The 24,538-nt window shown below is 40.4% G+C and overlaps 1 protein-coding gene across 2 annotated transcripts; it reads left to right on the forward strand.

Annotated features, from left to right (window-relative positions):
- Positions 1 to 21,000: 21,000 nt before the first annotated feature.
- clec3ba (C-type lectin domain family 3, member Ba) lies at positions 21,001 to 23,602 on the forward strand. Of its 2 annotated transcripts, XM_055209745.2 has the most exons (4): positions 21,001 to 21,546; positions 21,639 to 21,694; positions 21,890 to 21,988; positions 22,614 to 23,602. In XM_055209745.2, exons 1-4 carry the CDS (start codon positions 21,518 to 21,520, stop codon positions 23,012 to 23,014), a joined length of 585 nt encoding a protein of 194 aa, XP_055065720.1. In that variant the 5' UTR covers positions 21,001 to 21,517; the 3' UTR covers positions 23,015 to 23,602. The 2 variants fall into 2 exon arrangements, with proteins under 2 accessions (XP_055065720.1, XP_055065719.1); XM_055209744.2 differs by lacking the exon at positions 21,001 to 21,546 and having other exon boundaries at positions 21,553 to 21,694.
- The last annotated feature ends 936 nt before the right edge of the window (positions 23,603 to 24,538 follow it).

Genomic DNA, 24,538 nt, shown 5'->3' on the forward strand with positions numbered 1-24,538 from the left:
GTTAACACATCAGCATCTCACACACATACTGTACATCTAGAACACACATTCTGTGTGAAAAATAAAAGTTGTAAAAGTATTTCAAGTATTTTGGAGTCTCTGTATGCTTGGGTTTCATAAGGGGTGGGATAGTGTAAAATAAAACACATCAAAGCAATTAGAAATCTTCCAGACAAAGTGAGAGTGCACTGATACATTACAACCTTTCTTAATTCAGTCCAAAAATATAACACTTTTTCACTTGACTATATGAATCTCATTGGCTACATCAACTCAAACTATGAAAATAATAAACAAAACATTCAACCGATTAGGGAATTTTAATAAAGTAGGCCTGTAAATGTACAATTTCTGTAAATAACACTTCAGTACGCATTCCGTTTTGATCACTTTCGATCGATCCCAGGGTTGAGCAATATGTACATGCGGGGGTCATGCGGATTTCGCTCCCCCCATGACGTAGGTTAGGGATCTTATTATAATGATACCGCCCCTTCAAATGCGCTATCCAACCATGACGCTACCTCGAGTGCGAGTGACAGAAAGTATGACTAACAGCATGACGCGTTTGTATTCCCACAAACAGGAGCCTACAATCTTATAACTTGTAGTTTTAAAAATATTTCTAAAGATTTAATTAACGTTCTAAAGGATTAACCTTACCTTAGTGCAAGAGAGAGAGAGAGTGAGTGAGAGAGAGAGCGAGTGAGCGAACGAACGACAGAGAGAGAGAGCGAGAGAGAGAGAGCAACGCGACGGTTCGCTTTCAAGTATGTTGTTTAATATGTTTCTCTGAAGTTTATATAAATGAACACGAGGATTAATGCACTGCACGAGACAGAGTGAGCGAACAACGTGTATTCACTATCATACACAATAAGTAAATATGTTGTTTAATGTTTCTCTGAAGTTTCAAATAAATACGAGGAGTTACAAGTAGGGTGACCAGACGTCCCGAAATCTAAGCTGCTGTCCCGAATCCCGAATCCTGCTCTAATTGTCCCGAAAATCATACTGAAGCTAAATCTTAATCCGAATCCCGCTTTAATTTCCCCGAAAATTATACTAAAGCAAAAGCTTGAGTAGTAGTTGTCTGATAAACATGAGCGAGGAGGTTGAGTCATCCTGCAGCTAGCCCCCGCCGGCTGCTCATTGGCTGCAGCCAGCCGCCGCCGGCTGCTCATTGGCTGCAGCCAGCCGCCGCCGGCTGCTCATTGGCTGCAGCCAGCCGCCGCCGGCTGCTCATTGGCTGCAGCATCTTGTTTTTATACTGTAGGGCAGGCTCTCATTGTGCTGGCAGCAGTTAAAACCTCCGCGAAATATGCTGACGTTGTATTGTTTCTATTAATTTATCTAATTCATCTATATGCACAAAGACAATATGACCTTTTTGTTTTATATAGTTGATTAAGAGAGCGAAAGTTGCAGCAACCGCGAGGACAGTTGAAAGTGCAGGCAGTGACAGTCAGTCGCGTGAAGGAGTCAGATTGGTCGAGGGCAGGCAAGGCACTTGTCTTTGTTAAAAAATACTTCTATACGTATTATATAAATTTATACGCATATGTACTTATATTACATAACTTATATTAATATATCACTCTGTCTCCTCTCCACTAATAAGCTGGTGTGTGGTGGGCGTTCTGGCGCAATATGGCTGCCGTCGCATCATCCAGGTGGATGCTGCACATTGGTGGTGGTTGAGGAGATTCCCCCATTCATATGTAAAGCGCTTTGAGCACTGGAAAAGCGCTATATAAATGTATTATTATTATTATTATTATTATTAAAAATAGGATTAGTTCAGTAACTTCAGTTTGAAATTCCTTATTTTTATTATAAAATAAAGAAAACTATTATTGTATGAACTATTATTGTATAAAGTATAAAATAGCCTACTATACGTATTATATAAATTTATTTATATGCATATGTACTTATATTAATATGATTGATTCCGTTTGAAATTCATTATCTTTTATTATTAAATAAAATTAATAAATAAAACTCTTATTGGATGAAACCCCCCCCCCCCGTCCCGAATTTCAGCCAATCTCATCTGGTCACCCTAGTTACAAGATAGATGAGAGACTGACAGAAACGCGAATGTGTTCAATATGTGTACAAAATAAACTTAAACATGTCATTTGATCTGTTTCTCTAAAGTTTAAGCATTAAACGTGTTGTTTTATTACAGATCATTTAAATGTGCTCATGTGGTTTGGTCAAAAAGTTTACTTCTGAGTGTTTGTGGAAGTGTATTTTATTTGTAACATGCTGAAATCATTGTGCCTGTTTAAAAGCAGCATGAGACCTAAAAGACTTTATTTTTATACCACAATGTTCCCCATCTGCTGATAAACATGTATTTAGTATGCATAAAACAGATGATTTACTTTTTAAACATGTTCAAATATATAATGCTGAACATCGCTCACTAACTTCTTTTGTGACAGAATCTTCCTCGATGCTCTGTCATGTCTACAGCTAGAGGTCGATGTCACGGGGTGACGATTTTTCAGGGCGGAACCAAAAGTTGAAGAAGTTTGGTTCCGCCCGGATGTTTCCGCCCCGACCGGAGAAACAGAAACACCGGACATCCGGTGGCTCCGCGAAGGCTGTAATCAGCCGATTGGGCACAGCTGTGCCTAGTTGAAGAGATCGCCGAGTAATGGGATAACTGGAGTACAAAGAGGAGTATAAAAAGCGCAGTTAGATGACAGTTGGGGTTCGTTTGTTAGTGTGTGCTGAGGAACGGAGCTGTGCTCATTGTCAGACGTGGTGGCTGTCTGTATTTCTCTCTCTCCCTCTCTCACTGTAGTTGACGGTGGACCTGCTGGAGTAAACGGGAAATCCGATGAGTAGAAAGGAACTTTGGTTTAACCAGTACTTTTGAAGGAGTAAAGCAGGAAGAAAACTGACCTTGTTGTACAACGTAAACAAAGGCTATCCGCTGTGAGTATACTTGTTTGGTGTGGAGTAAACTGCAGAGATTAACCTGTGTGAGCGTTGGAGTCCTCGAGGAGGAAACGGGCGGCCCTGCCCCTATAATAGTGTGGTGGGCGAGCCGCTGGAAGCATAGATCCAAAACAGCCACAGCAACGAGACTCTATTTTGGTCGTGTTTGCCATCGCCCCTATTTAGCCCAAGCGCAGTGGAGGACACCGGGCGCTTTTCCTTGTGGTGTTGCACTTATAGCGTGGTGAGTGAGACTTTACAAATAATAAGCTTTCACATTGGAGTGGTGCTGTGTATTTGCTGTGGGTTGCTGTGTGTCTTGTAGACGAAGCCCCGTACATCCATCTTCTCTACTGGGCAGAGGACGGAGGGGCTAACGACCTCAGAAATTCTGCTACCATACGCTGTGTGCTGTTTCGGAGGACGAAGGGACGCGGACCAAGAGCTGCCCAGGGCTGTGAGTGAAGTATTGGAAGTATTCGTGGTGTACACTTACCTGTGTCTGTCTTTTGTCGCAGAGTCAGAGGCGAAAGAGTCCGCCGCCCCCGCGGTCCCTACAAAGGGGCGCCCCTGTCCAGGATTCGATCGGCCTACGGGCAGTGGAGATAGGGCAGCGCTCGACCCGGTGAGGTGGTGTGTGACCTTCGCCCCTCTGCTGACCTACGGAGAAGAAAAAGCCATACCTATCAAGAAAGCTGTATGCAGCAGAGCCGCGGCCACCTGTGGAGAGAGAGAAGAACGAGAATGAATAAGTGAAGAACAGACTGTGAACGTGATACCTACCCAGAAAGCTGTATGCAGCAGAGTCGGTGAGAAATACTCGAAGTCTCAGTAACAGTGTCTTTGTGTCCTAGCGGCCACCTGTGGAGAGAGAGAAGAACGAGAATGAATAAGTGAAGAACAGACTGTGAACGTGATACCTATCCAGAAAGCTGTATGCAGCAGAGCCGGTGAGAAATACTCGAAGTTTCAGTAACAGTGTCTTTGTGTCCTAGCGGCCACCTGTGGAGAGAGAGAAGAACGAGAGTGAATCATTGAAGAACAGACTGTGAACGTGATACCTACCCAGAAAGCTGTTGCAGCAGAGCCGGTGAGAAATATTCGAAGTCTCAGTAACAGTGTCTTTGTGTCCTAGCGGCCACCTGTGGAGAGAGAGAAGAACGAGAGTGAATAAGTGAAGAACAGACTGTGAACGTGATACCTACCCAGAAAGCTGTATGCAGCAGAGCCGGTGAGAAATACTCGAAGTTTCAGTAACAGTGTCTTTGTGTCCTAGCGGCCACCTGTGGAGAGAGAGAAGAACGAGAGTGAATCATTGAAGAACAGACTGTGAACGTGATACCTACCCAGAAAGCTGTATGCAGCAGAGTCGGTGAGAAATACTCGAAGTCTCAGTAACAGTGTCTTTGTGTCCTAGCGGCCACCTGTGGAGAGAGAGAAGAACGAGAGTGAATCATTGAAGAACAGACTGTGAACGTGAGACCTACCCAGAAAGCTGTACGCAGCAGAACCGGTGAGACATACTCGAAGTCCAAGTAACAGTACCTTTGTGTCCTAGTGGCCGCCTGAGGAGAGAAAGGAGGACGAGAGTGAACAATCGGAGGACAGACGGTGTAACGCGCTACCTACCCCGAGAGCTGTAAGCGGCAGAACCGGTGAGAAGCATACCAAATCCACACTAACCGTGTTTCTGTGTCGCAGTGAACACCTGCGGGGGACGTGAAGGCACGTGGGGCGAGGACCCCCTGCCGGACCGAGGAAAGGTTCGGACAGTGGAAAATCTCCTACCAGTCACACCGAAATTGTTCTGCCTCCGGGAAAGAAGGAGGGCGCCACGGTTAACAGGGTCCAGGCCGGAGCCTGACGATTCCCTCTTTCTCCCGGCTTATGGTGGTTGACACCCCTGTTGCCCTTGCCCCTGTCTGCCCGTGGCTGCAGTCTCCCTGGAGGGAGGAGAAGAAGCCTATTAGTTTTAAATCTCCCTTTCCCCAATTCCCCAGTTCTTTTAAATATTTAAATTCAATAAAGCTTGTTTTAAATTTTATTCACCTGTTTCCGTGTTTGTCTGGTCATTGGGTTGGCTTTGGGGACCTCCTCGAGGTGGGAGTTGAAAAGGGGCGTGGCTTTAGTCAAACACAGCCAGCCCCTAGTGGTGACATCTACACGGGTCCAAAAATTCCTACCCGAACCCGATCAGACCCGTAAATGTGCTACACTGAACCGACCCGGACCCGTCTGTTGTTTTGAAAGCTGGACCCGGAACCGACCCGGACCCGTCTATAATTTAAAAGCTGGACCCGGATCCGACGCGGACCCGTCTATTATTTAAAATCTGGACCCGAACCCGTCCGGGAAGACACAGACCGTACCGGCAAATATTCCTTAGCTAAATGTTATTAATGAGTCAATAAACAAGTAGCGAAAATTAAACTTTTTGTCTTACCCATAGAAGCCTTCTCCCTCCTTGTACCTGACTGTGTGATGCACAATCCTTATTTCCAAGAAAGTTCCATCCATGTTATTCCTCTCTTGACGATTGAAATGCTTAATGCTTATTCCAGCTTTAAAAGTCCACTTTACAGTCATGGTGATTAATAACGCAGTTTTACATTTGTTGTGTATTGGGTCAACTTGCTTAATAATGTTTGCCCATTTGGATTATAATAACGATTGCTCGTTCAGTGTCATAGCTGCTTTCGTTAGCTTTACTTTGCTATCATCTCTGTGCTCTTTGAGCAGATCGCGAAAACTTTAGATATAACAGCAAGATGGTCAATTTATAATATTATTATAAAAATTAGAGGAGTCAGTGCAAAATGCACGGTACGGCAGAATAGGTCCCGCCTTCTAAATAAAAGAGCCAATTGTCAAAGGTAAAGTCATTGCGTCTCACTGCAGAAGCTTCTGACTGGTAGCATGTGAAACATTAAAAGACCACATGCGCATTGGCTGCCTGGTTGGAGCAACCAAATATAAACTTTTTGGATTCAGTAATTTTTAAGTTCCGCCCTCTTAAGATCGGTTCCTTTAGCATGAAAGGTCGGGTCGTTCATTAAATACCTACACGTTTCTTTTTGCTTTCCTTTACTCATTAGATCCCGTTCTCCTTCCACTCGCCTGAACACGTGCAGAGATGCTGAAAAGCACAAGCAAGCATGCCATATAAGAATACTCAATAGTTTTCCTTTCAGCGGTTGAAGGCCCAAAACATTTATTTCAGCAATGTCCCTGCTCCGTTTCATTTCGCCATGTCTTGAAAATCGCACCAGTTAACCAATCTTTTAGAATTCTTTGATGTTTAACTTCACTTAGATAACTATTCTCTCTTTTTTAGGAACACCAGATTTACGCTTTAACATATATTATTTCAGCCTAGTTTTCACTTGGAGAAGGTCTTTGTATGGCACATTTTGTGGCACTAAAATGCCGGATGCATGATCTCTGAAAGCCAATTGTAACGATGGGGAAGGCGTTATAGGTCCTGAATTTGACGCGTGCAATAGGCTTGCTAAAAACAAACAAATGTATTGTCCATATCTCAGGATGAAGTTGAATATGCCATTCCATTTATTATCATGGCACATAAATCAAAATAAAGACAAATAAAATACTTTACAAAACTTCAACTTTCATATGACATAAACAAAATACGAACTTAACATTAGCACAACCGATTCACACGGTCAAAAAAGTTTGTTTGACCGTCCATTCCTCGCCACCTGCGGCTCATTAACACAAACTTAAATACAAAATCACAAAGGCTGATGGCGCCATCTAGTGTCAAACAAAGAATCTCAATATGTAATAGCTCCAACACCAATGTTGATATTTGAAATCATCTAAACAAACACGCCCCCTACCCCAATGGAGCCTGGACCTTCTTTTTATAGACCCACCCCACACATGCACAACCAATGGCAATGATGTCGGTTAGCACCCTACTGCTGATTGGCTACTTGTGTGTTTTGGTAGTTGACCCGACTCCCTTTTCAAAATTGTTTTTCAAAAATCATGCACATTTTCCAGGGGCCCGTTTCAATAAGGAGGTTCAACCAACTCTGAGTTTACAGGATAAAACCTGCTCCCGACCAGTTTAGGTTCACAGAGTAAGTTACTCTGGAAACAGACTCTGAGTATAAGTTACCTCTCCTTCTGAAACAGGCTTGACTTACCCTGCGGTCTCAGGTTAACCTCCCTCCCATTTTGAAACAGAAAACTCAGAGTTTTCAGGGTTAACATACTCAGAGTTTTCACTTAACCACCTTTCTGAAACGGGCCCCAGCTCCCTTAGAGTAAACAATTGATTTTTATCATTTTGGACTCCATTTAGCTGATCTTCGGGTATTGCGGTACCACTTTTAGCATAGCTTAGCATAATCCATTGGATCTGGATTGGATCTAAAGACCATTTAGCATCGGGCTCAAAAATAACCAAAGTGTTTCAATATTTTTCATGAAAATGTAAATAGTTGAGCATCACATGAAACGTAACTGTCTAATAGCTATTTCAATAATGTGTCAATTAATAAATACTTTTGTCTAAGAACTGCCTGGGATAGCTGAATAGGAGTGAAAATAACTTTACTTGCATCTCAAAAAAATCAAAATGTTTGAGAAATCATTCGAAAATTTGCTAGGATCAACTCTGAATATACACAAGTATTTAAAAAGCTATGTTACAGTGGTTAAGTTAATGATGATTACTTTTACCATTTTGTTGTATCTTAGAATTTCTGTGTTTCATTAGGATGTGATCCTTATTAAGCAATAATAGTAAACTGACAAGCAGCCTTAGTAATAATAGCGCGGTACTTTATTTACATATGAAGTTTATATCAGTGCATAAACAGTGTATTTAAAGACATCTCCTCCGGACGGATTTCAACATTCATGGCTCCTGTCGTCTCATCACCATCATCTTCGTTTCATCTCCTGCTCTTGCATCTGTTGCTGTGCCATCTCTCATATACAAAATAAAAACTCCTGGATGATAAACTGAAAGCTTTACGTTGGCATTTTTTCTGTAAAACGGACACAAAAGAATAAAGCAGCACATCTTTGTCGTTTTGTATAAAGGGTTTGACCCACATATAAAGTTTGCTACATTCATATAAGAGTTAAATTAATCTCCAAAATACCAGAAAGCATGGCAATGACTAATATAATAAAACCATGGTTACTTTTTCTAAGGGCTGACTAAAAAATTAAACAGATATGACAATATACAAAAAACAAAATAAACACCCATGTAAGACACTTATGCAATCGTTATTTGTATTGTATTTTAAGTGTTTTGTATGCAAATGTTATGTAGCAAGTTAACTCACCGACTGTAGATACCATCGTGACTCGAGTGATCGCGTCTTTAATACATGGATGATGAAATGATGATCCAACACACATCCTTAATTTCTCAGCACTGTTGCACTTTAAACACTTTTTTCTGTGCCCGAAACTTTATAAACTTCTCCCGAACCGGCAGTGGTGTGCGCCAGATCCTTAGCATGTCCAGTTCTGCGTTGTAAAGCATCTTTGTTTTTTACAGATGCAGATCATTTTCTTCAGTCCGAAGTAAAAACATAGCGGGCATCTTCCGTCAAACAGTAAATTACTGGTGATTCCGATTATTTTTAAAGTTTTAAATCTGCAGTTGAATCTGCAGACAGATGAATGCATCTTGCTTAGAGACTCAGAAAACTCCGCCTTTGACCTTTACCACTCCCCTAGCCCCAAGAAGCCTGCTCTGGCCCAAGGTATTCAGGGGGCCAGAAAAGCTGGGCCTTAAGCCCCAACGAAGCACCAGTGAAGCACGATCATGCCCCGGAAGTGACAATGCAAATGCGACAGGCCTCGGCAGGCACTGGCACGCCCGCTTGAAGCCCAATAGTGCAAACACGGCTACATACGCAGCGCCTGAAAATAGTCTCCTTGGTCACCTTTAATAGCAGAGGACTATTTTCAGGCACTCCGTAATATCATTGTGCCTCCTGCAGCCATGTTACGGCAGATTATTACTGCTGCTTTGGACAGTGAGCAAATAGACACCCTCCCTCCATTACCTCAGGCCACCAGCTGAGGATTTTCACCTTAACAGCATAAGAATGATCTAAACAGACCTTTCAACAAATAAGAATATATGTAAATTGGAGCGAGTTTGTCATTTAATTGAAGGTATTTGTGAGATTCTGGCTAACTTGCAGAAGTTAGAAGACACATAAAATGGAATTTATTAACAAAAGATAAACAATAGTAGCTAAAAACACTTCTGAATGATACTAGAATACTTAAGGATAGTATGGATGGAAACTAAAGCACAAATAGAAAATAGAAGTAACAGAGTTGAATTCATGGCAAAATGTTTTTTGTTTCTTATAAGGTGACAACCTTATTTAACCACAAATAAATTAAAGCAAATAATTAAAGATTTATCTGTTAAACATTTGAAAATCAGTTACACAATATTGAGAAGCATCTATGGTAAACAGTTACTAGCTAAATACACCAATTCCAAGGTCTCTGGAAAGTGGTTTGGTTAGTGATATTTACATTCTGTTAGGTCGAATGAGCAGTCTAATGGTGGCAACGTCTTCCACTAGTTAGGCTTTGCCGTGCTACTGTGGGGAAGGAGTCAGGTCCAGTTTAACAGCCTTGAACAAGAAGTGCTGTGAAATGCTGATCTCCTGTTGCACTGAGAGGATCCTAGCAATATGGAGCACACAAAGGCGGTCCTGGAGCCATTGCAGACAATCTGGAACATGCAGATGAAGGTCCCTTGTAATTGGTTTGGTCTCCTGAACTTTACCTTGTTGCAGACATTGGTTATTGCCTTTCTGGAAGAAAAGCTCGGAATGTGATGTTACCCGCTTAGACACTGGACGCATATAAGTGAAAGTGACATGCTTGTCAATGCAACGCGTAATTGAAATGTGACCTCTGCATTTAACCCATCCCAGTGAGTATTAAACGAACACACTGCAAGTCGTGAACACATACATACCCAGAACATTGGGGTGTTGCTGTTTCAGTCTCTAGAGCGAGACACAAAACTTGGTTTCAATCTATCAGTTGGAGACTCATAACCATGACTGCTCTGTTTCAGTCTCTGGGTGGAGACTCAGAATAATGGCTGTCTACCAAAAGGGTACCTTTATCCATTTTAGATTAGCAGTTTGCATATTGGTGCTTTCCTGTTGCAGAATCGTTCATCCAAGAAAGAGCCCACAGATTGTGGCCCACCTTTCTTCAATGTTATGAGCTCATTTGCATAGCATAAAGTAGAATAAAACTTTGTCTTTAGAATTTCATCTATAGATTTTTCACTTACCAAACCACTTACAAAAGTATCATTATTCCCATTATTTAAGTCCCATATTTTTAAGCGTTCTAGAGTTTTATTTTAGGTTATGATGTCTTTAAGAATATATATTTGCAGTTTAAGTACCAAAAACATTTTTTACATCTCCTCTTTAAGGAGCTCTGCTAAGAACAGGTCGTTTTGGTTTGTAATAAGTAATATTCATGAGCATCTCTTTTGATAGGCCTGTTGTTTTATGAGTGAAATATGCAGTTGAAATAACGTTACCCATGGAAGTACACTAAATGTTAGTTTCTGTACACTAAATGTTGGATTAGTAAACCAACATGCAAATAGACTAAGAGATTTTAACCTTACCATGTTTAACTCAATAAACAAACAGACACCAACAGGGCCGGTGTCTGTAAATTAAGAAAACAAACAATGTCTTTCCAACAGATGTTCTATGGAAACTTGTGGCTACTAAAGACTTTGACCATTAAAAACAAGATTTAAGCATCTAGTTAGCAACACGTTAGGGTTGCATAATTGTTTTCAATGGCTGCGTCCGAAAACTCTAAATTGCTGCTTTCTGCGTCAGCTTTCCAAGGCAGGAAGGCATCAAGGCATGTCCGAATCCAATGTTAGGTTTACTCACTGACTCCTGAGATCTTGTCCCACAATTCTATGTGTGTGCGCGCATGGGGAATGTCATTGGTCGAGTTCGGAAAAGTAAAATGGCGGCCAAGAAAGCGGCTCGTATGGTGCCCCTAAGGGGGCATGGAGAAAAAATTAAATAAAGTTCAGTTTCGCGTGCGCACGTGAAACTATCGCATGCTCACATGAAAATATTGTGCTCACGTGAAACTACCACATACCAGTTTTGGTACTCTTCGTCATAGTTTTGGTACTCTGGTCAGCCTTGCTGCCCTAAGAGGTGACTGGCAGTTGCCTTAGCTGCCTTATGTAATCAAACTGAGCATTTGTTTCTGTTAACCCACCAAAATTACTACACATTTTTTCCAAATGAAATATTCATATTTAAATATACATCAATTGTAAATTGCAGCCATAAAACATCGATGTATTAAACACATGTCATTATTTACATTCATATTGTATGGTGGTCAACAGGGTTCATTACATTGCAAAGAAAGAAACAAAGACGAAAACAGAAATTTTGAAGTTTCTGGGGGATTGCAAAAAGTAATGCACCAGTCTGGGAAATGTTTCAGGACGTTTTTCAATCTGAAGGCTGCATACTGTATGTCAGTGTTCCCAAAATCTTACCCTGGAGGGCCGGAGCACTACAGAGTTTAGCTCCAACCCTAATCAAACTTACCCACCTGTGATTTCTAGTGATCATAAAGACCTTGATTAGCTTGCTCAGGTGTGTTTGATCAGGGTTGGAGCTAAACTCTGCAGTGCTCCGGCCCTCCAGGGTAAGATTTGGGGAACCCTGCTGTACGTCATCAAGCCTTGTCTATTTAAGTTAACTAAGCATTACATAGGAGAAGCAGTTTATCAACAGAAGTCTACAGAAAGATGTAAGTGTATTTGTTTATAATCCTGTTAAATTTAGCGCAGTTCGTTGCTAAGAAACGCCTCAATTTCTTTCCCCAATGGTATATGGAACTGCCAATCTGCTGTAAACAAAGCATATTTCGTTACAGCTATTGCTTCACATTCTGGTCTTTTTGTTCTAGCATTTACTGAAACCTGGATCAAACCAGAGGACACCGCCATTCACACCGCCCTGTCTAACAATTATACTTTTTCCCACAGCCCTCACACTAAAGGGAGGGGTGGAGGGACCGGCCTACTCATTTCGAACAACTGAAAATTCCAACAGATTACACACTCGTGTGGCAGCAGCTCTTTCAAGTCACATGCTGTTCCTATCATTCACCCTACTTAAATCCATTTTCTAGATTTCTATCGCCTCCCAGGTCAGCTTGGACATTTCTTGGAGGACTTGGATGTACTTCTGTCGTCCTTCCCGAGGATGGTACTTCTCTAGTAGTACTTGGTGACTTCAACATCTACCTTGAGAAATCAGTGGCAACCAACTTTAATACCCTGACCATGTTGTTTGACCTCAAACGAGTCCCCACTTCGCCAACCCACAGGTCTGGTAATCTTCTAGAAGTGATCTGATCACTTCCTCATCACTCTTGATCTTAACTTATCACCTGCAGTCACTGCATATTCTGACACAACGTTTGTACGCTTTCCCCCTCCTGTCTATGTTCTGTGGTTTCCTTCACGCTCCCTCCCCCTAACCAACTCTCCCTATTAAATACAAACAGTGCCACTGACAATCTATGCTCCACACTTACATCCTGCTTAGACAGCTTATGCCCTCTGACATCAGCACCAGCCCAGGCTACCCCTTCTGCTCCTTTGTCCAAGCTCAGGGCTGCGGACAGAAAATCCTACTGACCTCTGTCTCTATCAGTATCTTCTGGCCTCTTTTTCCACAAATGTCTCCTCTGCTAAAACTCAGTACTATCACTCTAAAATCAACAACTCACCTGACCCTCATACTCTCTTCACTGTAAAAAATGATTCTGAGTTTTAGTCAGGTGGACAAGTAAAATCATGTCCTGTCAACTTGCAGTGTCTCACTACGCACTAGGATGAGTTATAACAACCTCAACTTAAAGGGAAATTTAAAACTTTAAATAAGGTGTTCATATAACAACAAAACATAGGTTGTTTCAATTTTTTTGCCTCATGCGCATGTGCCAGAATCTCTACGTCATAATGACGTACTACTTTAACGAATTTGAACAAGAAGCGCCAGCGCCATTTTCTGCACGAGGGGACGAGATCGCTACACGAGTTGCTGATGGGAGAAAAAAGAAGACGAAGGAGCTCTTATTTGAACGACTACAGATGTATTTTTATAGTAAGTATACCCCGATTTGTTATTTCTTTCATGTAAAAAATAGGCTTGTTTTGTTTGTGTATTGATTTAAGACAACTTGATTGGTAAGTTAACGTTAATCAGGAGCCACACGCACATTTTTGCTAGCTATGCAGTGTTAGACACCGAGCTGTTAGACACGTGAGCAGAAAGAGAAGTCGTCTTTGACTAGTGTAAGTTAATGTTGGTAAATAGATAAAAACGTGTACAGTTACTTAGCATGTTAATTGGTGTAAAATGGCCCAAAATAGCTTTTTCGCATGGTTTAAAGTTTTCAGGCACCGTGCCGGATCTCCGGCGGGCGGCGTTGGCTGCGAATTAAAATATATATATATATAATATTATATTAATATCATTTCGCGTTCATGCGTTCACCCACAAATAGGATGAGAGGAACACATCTTTTTCTCTCAACCAAACTAAACTAGCCAATCAGAAGTAGAATGGGGCGGGTCTTTAAGTGTGGTTGAGAGATCCAGCTGCAGGTACCGAGCGGAGACCGGAGATGTCACGTAGCAAGGAAACGTAGTCCGCAGGATGGAAAGTAAGTTTATAAAGAACAGGAAATATATGACCTAATTGATAAAGCACTTAAATAAGTGGCGCTGGGCATGGATAGAAGGAATGGGCAGAGACAGGCAGCATTTTAGAAGAAATTAAGAGAAGCAGGTGCTTGCATTTCAAATGCTGTCTCACGATATCAAGTTGCATTTGTGTCAAAACGTTTTGCTTGCATTATAATATTCTCTACGCACATGCGTTAACGCGCGCATCCACGTGAACCAGATCCCACATAATCCTGACAAAAACACACATTCGCTGATGGTTTCTGAATCTAATTTGCGTGTGTGCGTTAACGCGTGCGATTACAGAATAGTATAATGACACACTCGTAGATCTGGTTTGCCTGCATGTGTGTGTGAAACGCGTAGATCTTGACTGTAATGCTTTGCCAAAAGATTAATGCAAAAAACAAATGGACTTGACTAAATTCCTGGGTGTCTGAAAAGGCAAAGTCACATCATCATTTTTATTATAAACTGTAATGTTGCAGTAAATCTGTATTAAATGCCACCACTTATTATTCTATAAACATGTTTTAACCAATGGTGAATCTCATTTGTGTGCCCTATTATAACCATGCATATATGCAACCAAAGATTTTTAAATTCCTCATAGATCTATGTCACTTATTTTTACTCTTAAAGTGCACTACATTGATTTAAGTGCACTCCTGGTTTAAGTGACATCAGCTGGTTACGTCTACTATTAAATCTTATTTTGGTGCTGAACAAAAGGTAACAAACAACTGTAGTTGTACCACATCACTGGTAATTTATTTACAACAAAAGTATGCAAAAAGTGTACATATTTGAAATTAATGTTTTTATTTTTCAAGACAGAGGGGGAGGGGTGAAAGGATAAATGAAAAGAAAAACAAAGGATTGAACCAATAAAGGAGGTACTTTAACCATCATATATTTTACAGACAACAAACCAAAGGATGAGGACTGCAGCATTGCTTGGGCTGCCGTGATACATGCGAGAGACTCCATCTAAATTCATGAAGATATGCGAGGTAAGCTGAAACCTTTAAGGCATTGTTTCCCAATCCTGGGGCCTCATTTATCAACATTGCGTAGAAAATGTTCTATATTTGTACCTACGAATGAAATTTAGAATGTGCATAAGTACAAAAAAATCGGGATTTATCAAACGTGAGCACGTGGTTCGTACGCACATCAGTAAGTAATCCTTGATGATAAATCCCACTTGTTCTTAAGCACCATGCTCGAGCACGTTCATAGTCATTTGCATTCCGAAACGCCTCCAATGAACCATATATGGTGACAACACCTCCCGTTATATGTCACGTGGTTGTGCTTTTTCCCTCATCGCAATAATGACAAAGAGAGCGTAAAAGAGGAATTTTACAGACACAGAAATTGAGTTACTGGTGGATGATGTTAAATCCTAATAACACATCCTGTTTGGTTTACTTAGTGCGGGAGGAATTACCAGTGAGGAACACTTCCAGAAATAAAAAAAGTTGTTTGACATTAAATTATCAGCCCAAAAAAATAAATAAACGCGTCACAGCACACCGACGTGAAACGAGTGCAACTGGAGGAGGACAGACAACTTTCCACCTTGGACAGCAGCAAATATAACCAGCATCATTGGCGCGATCTTTGACAACGCGCTACCGGCGGAATGGATTATTTGCCAAGTCTTCCAATAACGCAAGATAAGCCATTGCACTGTGTCAAGCATTTGTCGGAGACTTCATTTATACAAATCACATGTAGAGCTTTCACAGATACACATCACAGATAAATCATTATACTTAATTGCTGTTACCATACTGACATTAATCATTTTTAACACCTGCTTGTGGATAAAAAATAGACACTTCTTTACTCACTGGAACAGGGTCCTATATGTAGTATCGCTATTCTACCACTAGATGCTCTGCGTACGCATACTCAGAGGTGTGCGTATATTTAGACACATTTCTACGTATAAGTGCAATTTGATAAATTCCACACTTTGCGTAAAACTGTTCCTACGCACACTTTACGCACACTTCTGTGCGTACGCACGTTTGATAAATGAGGCCCCAGGTCTTCGGGCACCCCCTCCCAGAAAGTTTTAGATGTCTCCTTATTTAAAAAACCTAATTTGACTCATCAGCCTCCTTCCAAAATGGTAAACATGTGTCCCTAACAAGCTGATGAGTCAAATCAGGTGTGTTAAAAAAAGGAGACATCCAAAACTCTCCGGGAGGGGGCGCTCGAGGACCAGGACTGGGAAACACCGCCCCAAGGCAAAACAAGGGAAAATTGAACATTAGATCTCTTAATTTGCAGGGGTCTGGGGACTTTAAATTGTTTGTGAAATTGGTTATAAGTAATAGTACCTTAATTTTCTTTTCATTCTACAAAGCCCAGTGACCATGAAGAGGATGTGATCAAGGGCGTGGTGATCGGAATCCTAGTGGTTGTGGAAAATGTGGAGCCTCTCCCAGAATTCTACAATGACGTTGCCCTGGTGATTGAGGAAGAAGTGGTGATGCGTCACCTGAGTGACATACCTAATGCTTTTCTGAACCTGATGGGCCTGGTGTACGCATTAAACCTTGACTATCCAAAGGAATTAAAATTCACTTTTGAAGTGATACAACGCCTGTTCATTGGAGTTGGATCACACTCTTGCACCGCAAGAGTTCACTCTTTGAAGAGCAAGTTGCTGAGATAAGAAACTATTTTCTTCTCCTTGTTACTATAAGCATTTACACTGTTACACTGTTTTAAAGTTTAAGACCATTGTTATTTTAGATATTATTGTTTTAAAGGGATACTCCATCGTTTTGTCATATTAAACTGTTATTACCTTAAAGCAATAGTTCACTTTGAAATTAAATTCTAATGTTTTGGCTTGCCTCAGGGGCATCCGGGATGTGGGTGTCTTTGTTTCCATGGTGGTTTCGCTTTTGATGTTTTTAGGTCAAACCGTTGTTGTCTGTCAGTCGTGTAGTGCAGGTCTATGGTCACTTGGTGGGCATTGCCTCGGAGAGCATTCACAGGGAAGTCCAAATTAAACAACTGTCCATTGTAAGTACACATTGATGGCCTTAGACACGAAACAAGCAGTTTGTGTGAGAAAGCGAACACTATTTGTATTGTTTTTGCCCCTTTTGCACAGCCGCGTCTGTGGTTGGTCTGCGCATGCGCCGGAAGTGATCTCTCGCACGTGTATGTCACTCATTGTTTACACAGAACAGAGATTGTAGGTAAGACAGCTAATAGAAATTGTACTAATTTGTGCTTATCCGGGATGTTTAAACCGACATGAAAGAAAACAATTACGTATGCTCGCGCGAACTCATCCAGGAGATCACTTCCGGTGCATGCGCGGGCTGAGCGCAGACGTGGTTGGGTGCGGGGGGCAAGAACAATGTGGATGGTGTTCGTTTTCTCGCACGGACCGCTCGTTTCGTGTCTTGGGCCATCAATGTGTACTTATGATGGGCAGTTGTTGAGTTTGGACTTTTCTGTGCATGCTCTTTGGGGTTGCGTTTGGTCGGTGACCGTGGACCTGCGTTGTATGGCTGACAGACAGCAACGGTTTGACCTAAAAATATCAAAAGTGAAACTACCGCGGAAACCAAGACACCTACATCTTGGGTGCCCCTGAGGTGGGCTAAAACGTATAAAAAATTTGTTTTAAGGTGAACTATCCTTTTAGCTAGGAAGAGTTAGTGTATGCCTCTGTCATCTTGGTGCGTGCACTTAGGGGCTGTGGCGTGCGGCGACACTTTGGTGGCGCTTGGCTTGGCCCAGTTCATTCAATGGTACCAAACAGAGATGAAGTTAGAAATGACCAAACACATTGTTTTCCCTATTTAGTATGAGTAGATATACGATCAAATATGGTGGAGCAAGGTGAAATGTGGCGCTTTTGAGGGTGGGTTTAAAAGGGTAACTATAATCATTATGAGAGGGAGAAGGGGAGCAGATTTTTCAGGCGAGTCGAAGTACTCCCAAAAGTGCTATTCCACCATACAATATAGTTACCCTTTTTAGCCCGCTTTTAAAGGCGCCGTGTTTTATTTTGTGCCACCATATTTGATCATGTGTACTCGTATTGAGTGGGGAAGACAATGTGTTTGGTCATTTCCAACCTCATCTCTGCTCGGCACCACTGAATGAACCGGGCCAAGCCAAATGCCACCAAAGTGTCGCCAAGCGCCACAGCTCTTAAAGGAGTAGTCTACTCATTTTCAATATTAAAATATGTTATTACTTTAACTAAGAATTGTTGATACATCCCTCTATCATCTGTGTGCGTGCACGTAAGCGCTGGAGCGCACTGCGACGCTTCGATAGCATTTAGCTTAACCCCATTCATTCAATTGTACCATTTAGAGATAAAGTTAGAAGTGACCAAACACATCAACGTTTTTCCTATTTAAGACGAGTAGTTATATGAGCAAGTTTGGTGGTACAAAATAAAACATAGCGCTTTTCTAAGCGGATTTAAAAGAGGAACTATATTGTATGGCGTAATAGCACTTTTGGGAGTACTTCGACTCGCCTGAAAAGTCCGCTCCCCTTCTCACTCTCATAATGGGAGAGGGAGGGTGTTACTGCGACAAGTCGAAGTACTCCCAAAAGTGCTATTACGTCATAAAATATAGTTCCTCTTTTAGAAAAGCACGACGTTTTATTTTGTACCACCAAACTTGCTCGTATAAACTACTCGTCTTAAATAGGAAAAACGTTGATGTGTTTGGTCACTTCTAACTTTATCTCTAAATGGTACAATTGAATGAATGGGGTTAAGCTAAATGCTATCGAAGCGTCGCAGCGCGCTCCAGTGCTTACGTGCACGCACACAGATGATAGAGGGATGTATCAACTCTTCTTAGTTAAGGTAATAACATATTTTAATATTGAAAATGAGTAGACTATTCCTTTAAGTGCGCGCGCTGAGATGATGGAGGTGTGTATTGACTCTTCTTAGTTAAGGTAATAACATGGTTTAATATGACAAAACAATGGAGTATCGCTTTAAGTGTAACATTGGTATTCTTGAAATTTTTTTAAACAGACTGTTCACTTGTTACCTTGTTCTGCTTCCTCTTTCCTTGTCATGTTTGACATTTGATTGGGAATTAAAGACACTGTTTTATTTGAAGTTGTTAAACACAGGAACAACTGTACATGAATAATTCACTATAAGCTGTTAGGAAAATCTGATAATGACAAGGAGAGTTATTTGTACTATTTTGGCTCTTAAATGGTTCTGTGCATAGTAGAGCTGCACGATAAATCGCATGCGATACCATGCACATCTCGTCAGTTCCTTGATTAGTAGTAAATCGCCATCAGCTGCTTTCAGATGGAGCTGCATTTGCTGCACAGAGCCGTGGTTCACTGACAAGCTGGGCCATACTGCATGCATGTCGCAGGCAATACGTCTGCGATGGTAAATGCGAAATTGCCCCGAATGTCTCTGTGTAGTAAATGCCGCTCCATCTGAAAGCAGCTGATGGCGATTTACTACTAATCAAGGAATCGGCATTACTTACAAGATGCATGTGATATTCACATGCGACTTATTGTGCAGCCCGAGTGCATAGAGAAGTTTGCACGTGTTTTTGTGAGGTGTATATTTTAACATTGGTATTCTAGAATTTTTTTTAAACAGACTGTGTTCTTGTTACCTTGTCCTGCTTCTCTTTCCTTGTCATGTCTGACATTTGATTGGGAATTGAAGACTTTTATTTGAAGTTGTTAAACACAGCTTATAGTGAATTCTTCATGTACAGTTGTTCCTGCAATGAAAATATCTGATACCATTCTTTAAGAATGAGTCTGTGCATAAAGAAGTTTGCATGTGCTTATGTGAGCTGAATATATGTGAGAGTTTTTCTTGTAATGTTTTCATATCTTTGCAAGGAAAAATAAATGCTGAGAGTTTCAATTTTGCAGTTGTGTTGATTTCATTTTTAAAAAATCTGGTTTCAGGCAGATATCTAGAACTTCTTGTCAAAGAAAGCAATGAAGTCTAATAAACTCAAAAAGTTAAGTTGTGATGTTGAGGAAAACTTACTATTTTATGTCAATTAGACTTTGTTAATGGTTGTAAAAACATGAAAAATTAAGTTCAACCAATATGTTTTCAAGTTTACTTAACAAAAAAATCTAATTGCTTATTAATTGATATGGTATGTTGGCCCAATTTACTGCAAGTTATTTCAACAAATACATATAAGTTGAGTTAACTTAACTCCTAATGTTGGCTAAACTTAACTGAGTCAATGCAATAAGATGACTTGACCAAGTCAAGTTGGGTCAACAAATCATTTTTTACAGTGTTGAAGACCTTCTCTACTTTTCTTTGTCCGCCTGCCCCCCCACTTTCATCTGACTTAACGGCTGATGATTTTGCTTCTTTCTTTGTGAAGAATACGAACACTATCAACAGTCAGTTCTCTGCGCCGCCGCCTCTTGCGCATGCTTAAACTTCTGATGCATGCTCGCTCCCTCTTTCTCTCTCCTATCTGAAGTGGATTTTTCCAAGATCGTTGCTTCTAACCACCCGACTACCTGCTTGTTAGATCCCATACCCACCCATCTCCTTCAGGCCATTTCTCCATTGCTTATCCCTTCTCTCACCCACATTATCAACTCATCTCTTTCCACTGATACATTCCTCACAGCTTTTAAAGAAGCCTGGATAAACTCACTGCTGAAGAAACCCACACTTAATCCTGCAAAGTTAGAGAACTACAGACCCATATCTCTCCTTCCCTTCATTGCCAAGACTCTTGAGCATGTTGTTTCTGACCAGCTCCTTCTTCTTTACACAAAATAACCTCCTGGACAGTAACAAGTCTGGTTTCAAGAGCGGTCACTCCACCGAAAATGCGCTGCTCTCAGTCATTGAAGCCTTAAGGCAGGCACAGGCAGCCTCCAAATCATCTCTACTGATCCTACTGGATCTATCCTCCGCTTTTGACACTTCCGACGTTTGTCAATCACCACATCCTCAAGGCTATGGGTGTCTCTGGGACGGCACTACTAAGGTTCAGGTCTTACTTTTCAGGCGTTTTTAGAGTATCCTTTAGAGGTGACGTCTCCGAACCCCAACATCTCCGTACCTCAAGGCTCAGTGCTTGGACCATTGCTATTTTCTATATACATGACATCCCTGGGTTCTGTCATTTGGAAACATGAGTTTTTTTTACCAGTGTTATGCAAATGACACACAACTCCACTTGCCGTTCCAGCCTATTTCGTTTGAGAAACGGCCAACATTTCCCAGACCGGTGCATCACTTTTTGTGACCCCCTTGAAACACATTCATTCCTGTTCTGTATTTGTTTGTGTTACGAGTATCTGCAGCGCATGTGTTGTCAAACTGATGATGTTTTCTTGATTTGCTGGTATTTTTTCTATTTGCGTGTGTTTTCTTTCATTGCAGTGCAGTGACCCCTGTCGGCCACTGTAATATTGTGCTTATGAAACTTTGTTATCTTTAAGTGCTTATAAAACTGTTATATTCCAGCCATGTATTTCAAGTGTTTTTACACTTGCCAAGCATCTGTGAGTGAACAGATGACACTCCACCCAGTTCAGAAGATATGGTGGTTTAATAATTTTACTGAGTGATGTAATCAGTCTGATGTAATCCAAATCAGGAATGTGTAGAAAATAACAAAATAATGCAGTATTGCATCAATGTTTCCCAATGGAGCCTCAAAGAGAAAAGCTTGTGCGTCTGTTTAACATGCCGTTAAATTAAAATCATCTGTTCTGTTACATGTCAACATGCTGTTATGCAGTCAGGATTTACTTTGGTACTGCAACAGATTACTGTGGCTTGTGTCTCTTTGCTTCTATCAAAAAATATGGATTTTAAATCCGTAAAACTGCTTTTTTGTCTTTTTAGTGTGGTACAGGCTGCAGTGGAACAGAGCTCTACAAAGAAAAGAAATGAAAAGAAAGGTAACATATACATGTTATTAAGATAAACATTACATTTGTTCTTTCGAAGTACAAGATTTCTTTCCGACATTAAATATTTCATTATCCATGTTTGAACTGGCTTTCTGTTTGTGTTAATGCAGTTGGTAGTAGAGTACTGAGGTTGCATAATTCATTTAATGAATTGAAACTTTACTTGTTTGGTTAAAACCTCAGATTCGGTGAACAGTGCTGCTATCGAGGAGCTGAAAAAGCAGATTGCTGAGATTGTGCAGGATCTCAATCTGTTAAAGGAACAGCAAGCTTTGCAAACAGGTATTAAATAAAAGCCCAGTTCCTATATACTCAGGGATAAGAGAAAAGTGAACTGAAATATGTACAAGTCATATGGTTTGGACACAACAGCTCAGTTTTAATTATTTCTCTACGAATCTCTTTTCAAGTATGCATTCACAAATTCTGAGATTTTCATTTCATGAAATGTTATTTTAACAAAGTCTTTACAAACATTTGACTAGTAGAGTACAAATGTATTACTTGTGGTCCTTTAAAACGACTTGTTAACATCCTCATTTCAATGCAATGTCTTGACAAAGCTGACTGGCTAATGATACAATATACAGAACTAGCCGATCCAGAACTAGTCAATCCGTAGTCCCTTGATGTTTTTAATGTTCTACTGGCTAAAAGGTCGAGATCTAGATAAACAACACTAAAGGATCCCCACAGCTTAATTTTTATGTTGATGTACTGTATATGCGCTTTAAAAAATATTTCCCATGCACCTGCAGGTGGATTTTTGAGATGGAATTCAAAGTTGTCTGTTGTGTGTTAGTCACAGGTCATAATCGTATTAATATTGTGTAGCAACTTGCTTGAAACATCTGCTGGACTTTTGTTTTTGTTTCAGTTTACTGACTCTTCAACTTTTCTTCCTCAGTTTGCTTGAAAGGAATCAAGATCCCAGGCAAATGTTTTCTAGCAGACACAGTCAAGAAGACTTTTCACAGTGCAAACGATGACTGCATTGCCAAAGGTGGCACACTTAGCAGCCCTCTATCCATTGATGAGAATGATCAGTTGTTTGCATACGTTCGCCAGACCATCGGTCCAGAAGGGCACATCTGGTTGGGTATCAATGACTTATTAATGGAAGGGCAATGGATAGACCAGACAGGCTCCACTCAACGTTTCAAAAACTGGGAATCAGAAATTACCCACCAGCCTGATGGTGGCCGCAGTCAAAACTGCGCCATCCTGTCCAGCACAGCAAATGGCAAGTGGTTTGATGAGGACTGCCGTGCTGAAAAGGCATCTGTCTGCCAGTTTAACATCGTCTGATATCCTTATGAAACAGCATACTCTAGAAGGATCATCTGTCACTAATAAGATTAATTATCAGTATTGGTGCAGGGTGAATATATGGACCACATAATGCTTTGTTTCATTTTATGAATTCAGAATTGTCTTCCCTTTTGGGGCACAGGTTTGTTCTCACTACAGTTTTGAAAAATGCTAAAAAAAGACAAAGCATGGAAAACTGCAGCAGGTATTTGTGTTTAGACAGTAATACGTATATTTTTATTTGGCAAAGAGATCCTTTAATGCACAAATAAATTCTGTGACATTTGTAATTATTTTAAGGCTGTCACAGCACTGGGCATAGATAATAAGGTTAAAAGTAACGATGGTTGGTGTTTATAAAAAATTGTTTATTAAACAATAATCTCCATCATTTAATTATTTGGTTAAAAATGCATGTTGAACACAATCCTTTTAAAAGTGTTGGTCATTCATAGACATACTATTGAGCATGCAAGCAAATATTTGCAATCTAAGTTACTCTACATAGTGTACTGCTTATTTTTTGTTATTGTTTAAGAAACTCCCAAAACACAATAAAAATTATGATTGCATGTACATTTTCAACTTTTTCTGTTGTTTTTTGTTTTAATCTGGCAAATATATTTCAAAATATAGATAAAAGCTTAATTTTGGTTGTGAGATAGTGGGCCTTCACATTAGTCTATCAACTCGGTAACCAAACATAAAATCCATCTGGGCTCTGAATATACTGATAACATCAACATCATTTACATCGTCATTACAGTGCCAAAAAGAGTTAACTTGTGATGGTATATACAGTACAAGTGCACATTCTACAAATTAAACAAAAGTCAAAATAAAAATGTTACAATTAATTTTGACCATAAGTATTTGGATAAGGTCAATGATTTGGGAATGTCTTGATAGCATATAGATCTCAGGCATCACATAAACACTTGTCTATTGAATGACTGTTTCAGATATAGAATGTTACTTTCTTGGCCAAAGAAATTAATATCCTAAAATTGTGCTGACGTTTCAGCCAATAGCATTTAACATTGAAAATGGCTATTTCTTAATAAAAAAGTATGTGCATGTGGAGTTTGCTCTCTATTAAGGTGATTAAGATTTTACTGGTTACAATTATTAAAATGCATTATTGACTGAATATACCACATATTTTATACAATTTAGGCTTTTTTACTATCTCAAACTATCTTTTAAATTATCAAACTTTGGGAAAAAATACAGGAAGACCCTTATGTTTCTGATTATCTTGTGAAATGCTCTACCTCTCCGTTAAAGGGGCCATGAATATGTGGATTTTATTGTTTTATACTGTTGTCTGATGTCTATGTCACACCCAGGGGCTGGCTATGCTTTATGGCTAGAGCCACGCCCCTTCTCAACTTCCACCTCGAGGAGGTCCCCAAAACCAACCCAATGACCAGACAACAACGAGGACAGGTAAGTATAAAAACACTCTTTATTTATTGGCTTAAATATTTAAAATGTAATGGGGAAATGGGGAAGGGAAAT

This window comes from Misgurnus anguillicaudatus, chromosome 10, assembly GCF_027580225.2.
Source record: "Misgurnus anguillicaudatus chromosome 10, ASM2758022v2, whole genome shotgun sequence".
Taxonomy (NCBI): domain Eukaryota; kingdom Metazoa; phylum Chordata; class Actinopteri; order Cypriniformes; family Cobitidae; genus Misgurnus; species Misgurnus anguillicaudatus.

Coding starts and splice junctions, on each gene's coding strand:
- clec3ba (XM_055209744.2), top strand. CDS start 21,598: ATGGATTTTAAATCCGTAAAACTGCTTTTTTGTCTTTTTAGTGTGGTA. Junction 21,695..21,889: donor GAAAAGAAATGAAAAGAAAG/GTAACATATACA, acceptor TTAAAACCTCAG/ATTCGGTGAACAGTGCTGCT. Junction 21,989..22,613: donor ACAGCAAGCTTTGCAAACAG/GTATTAAATAAA, acceptor TTTCTTCCTCAG/TTTGCTTGAAAGGAATCAAG.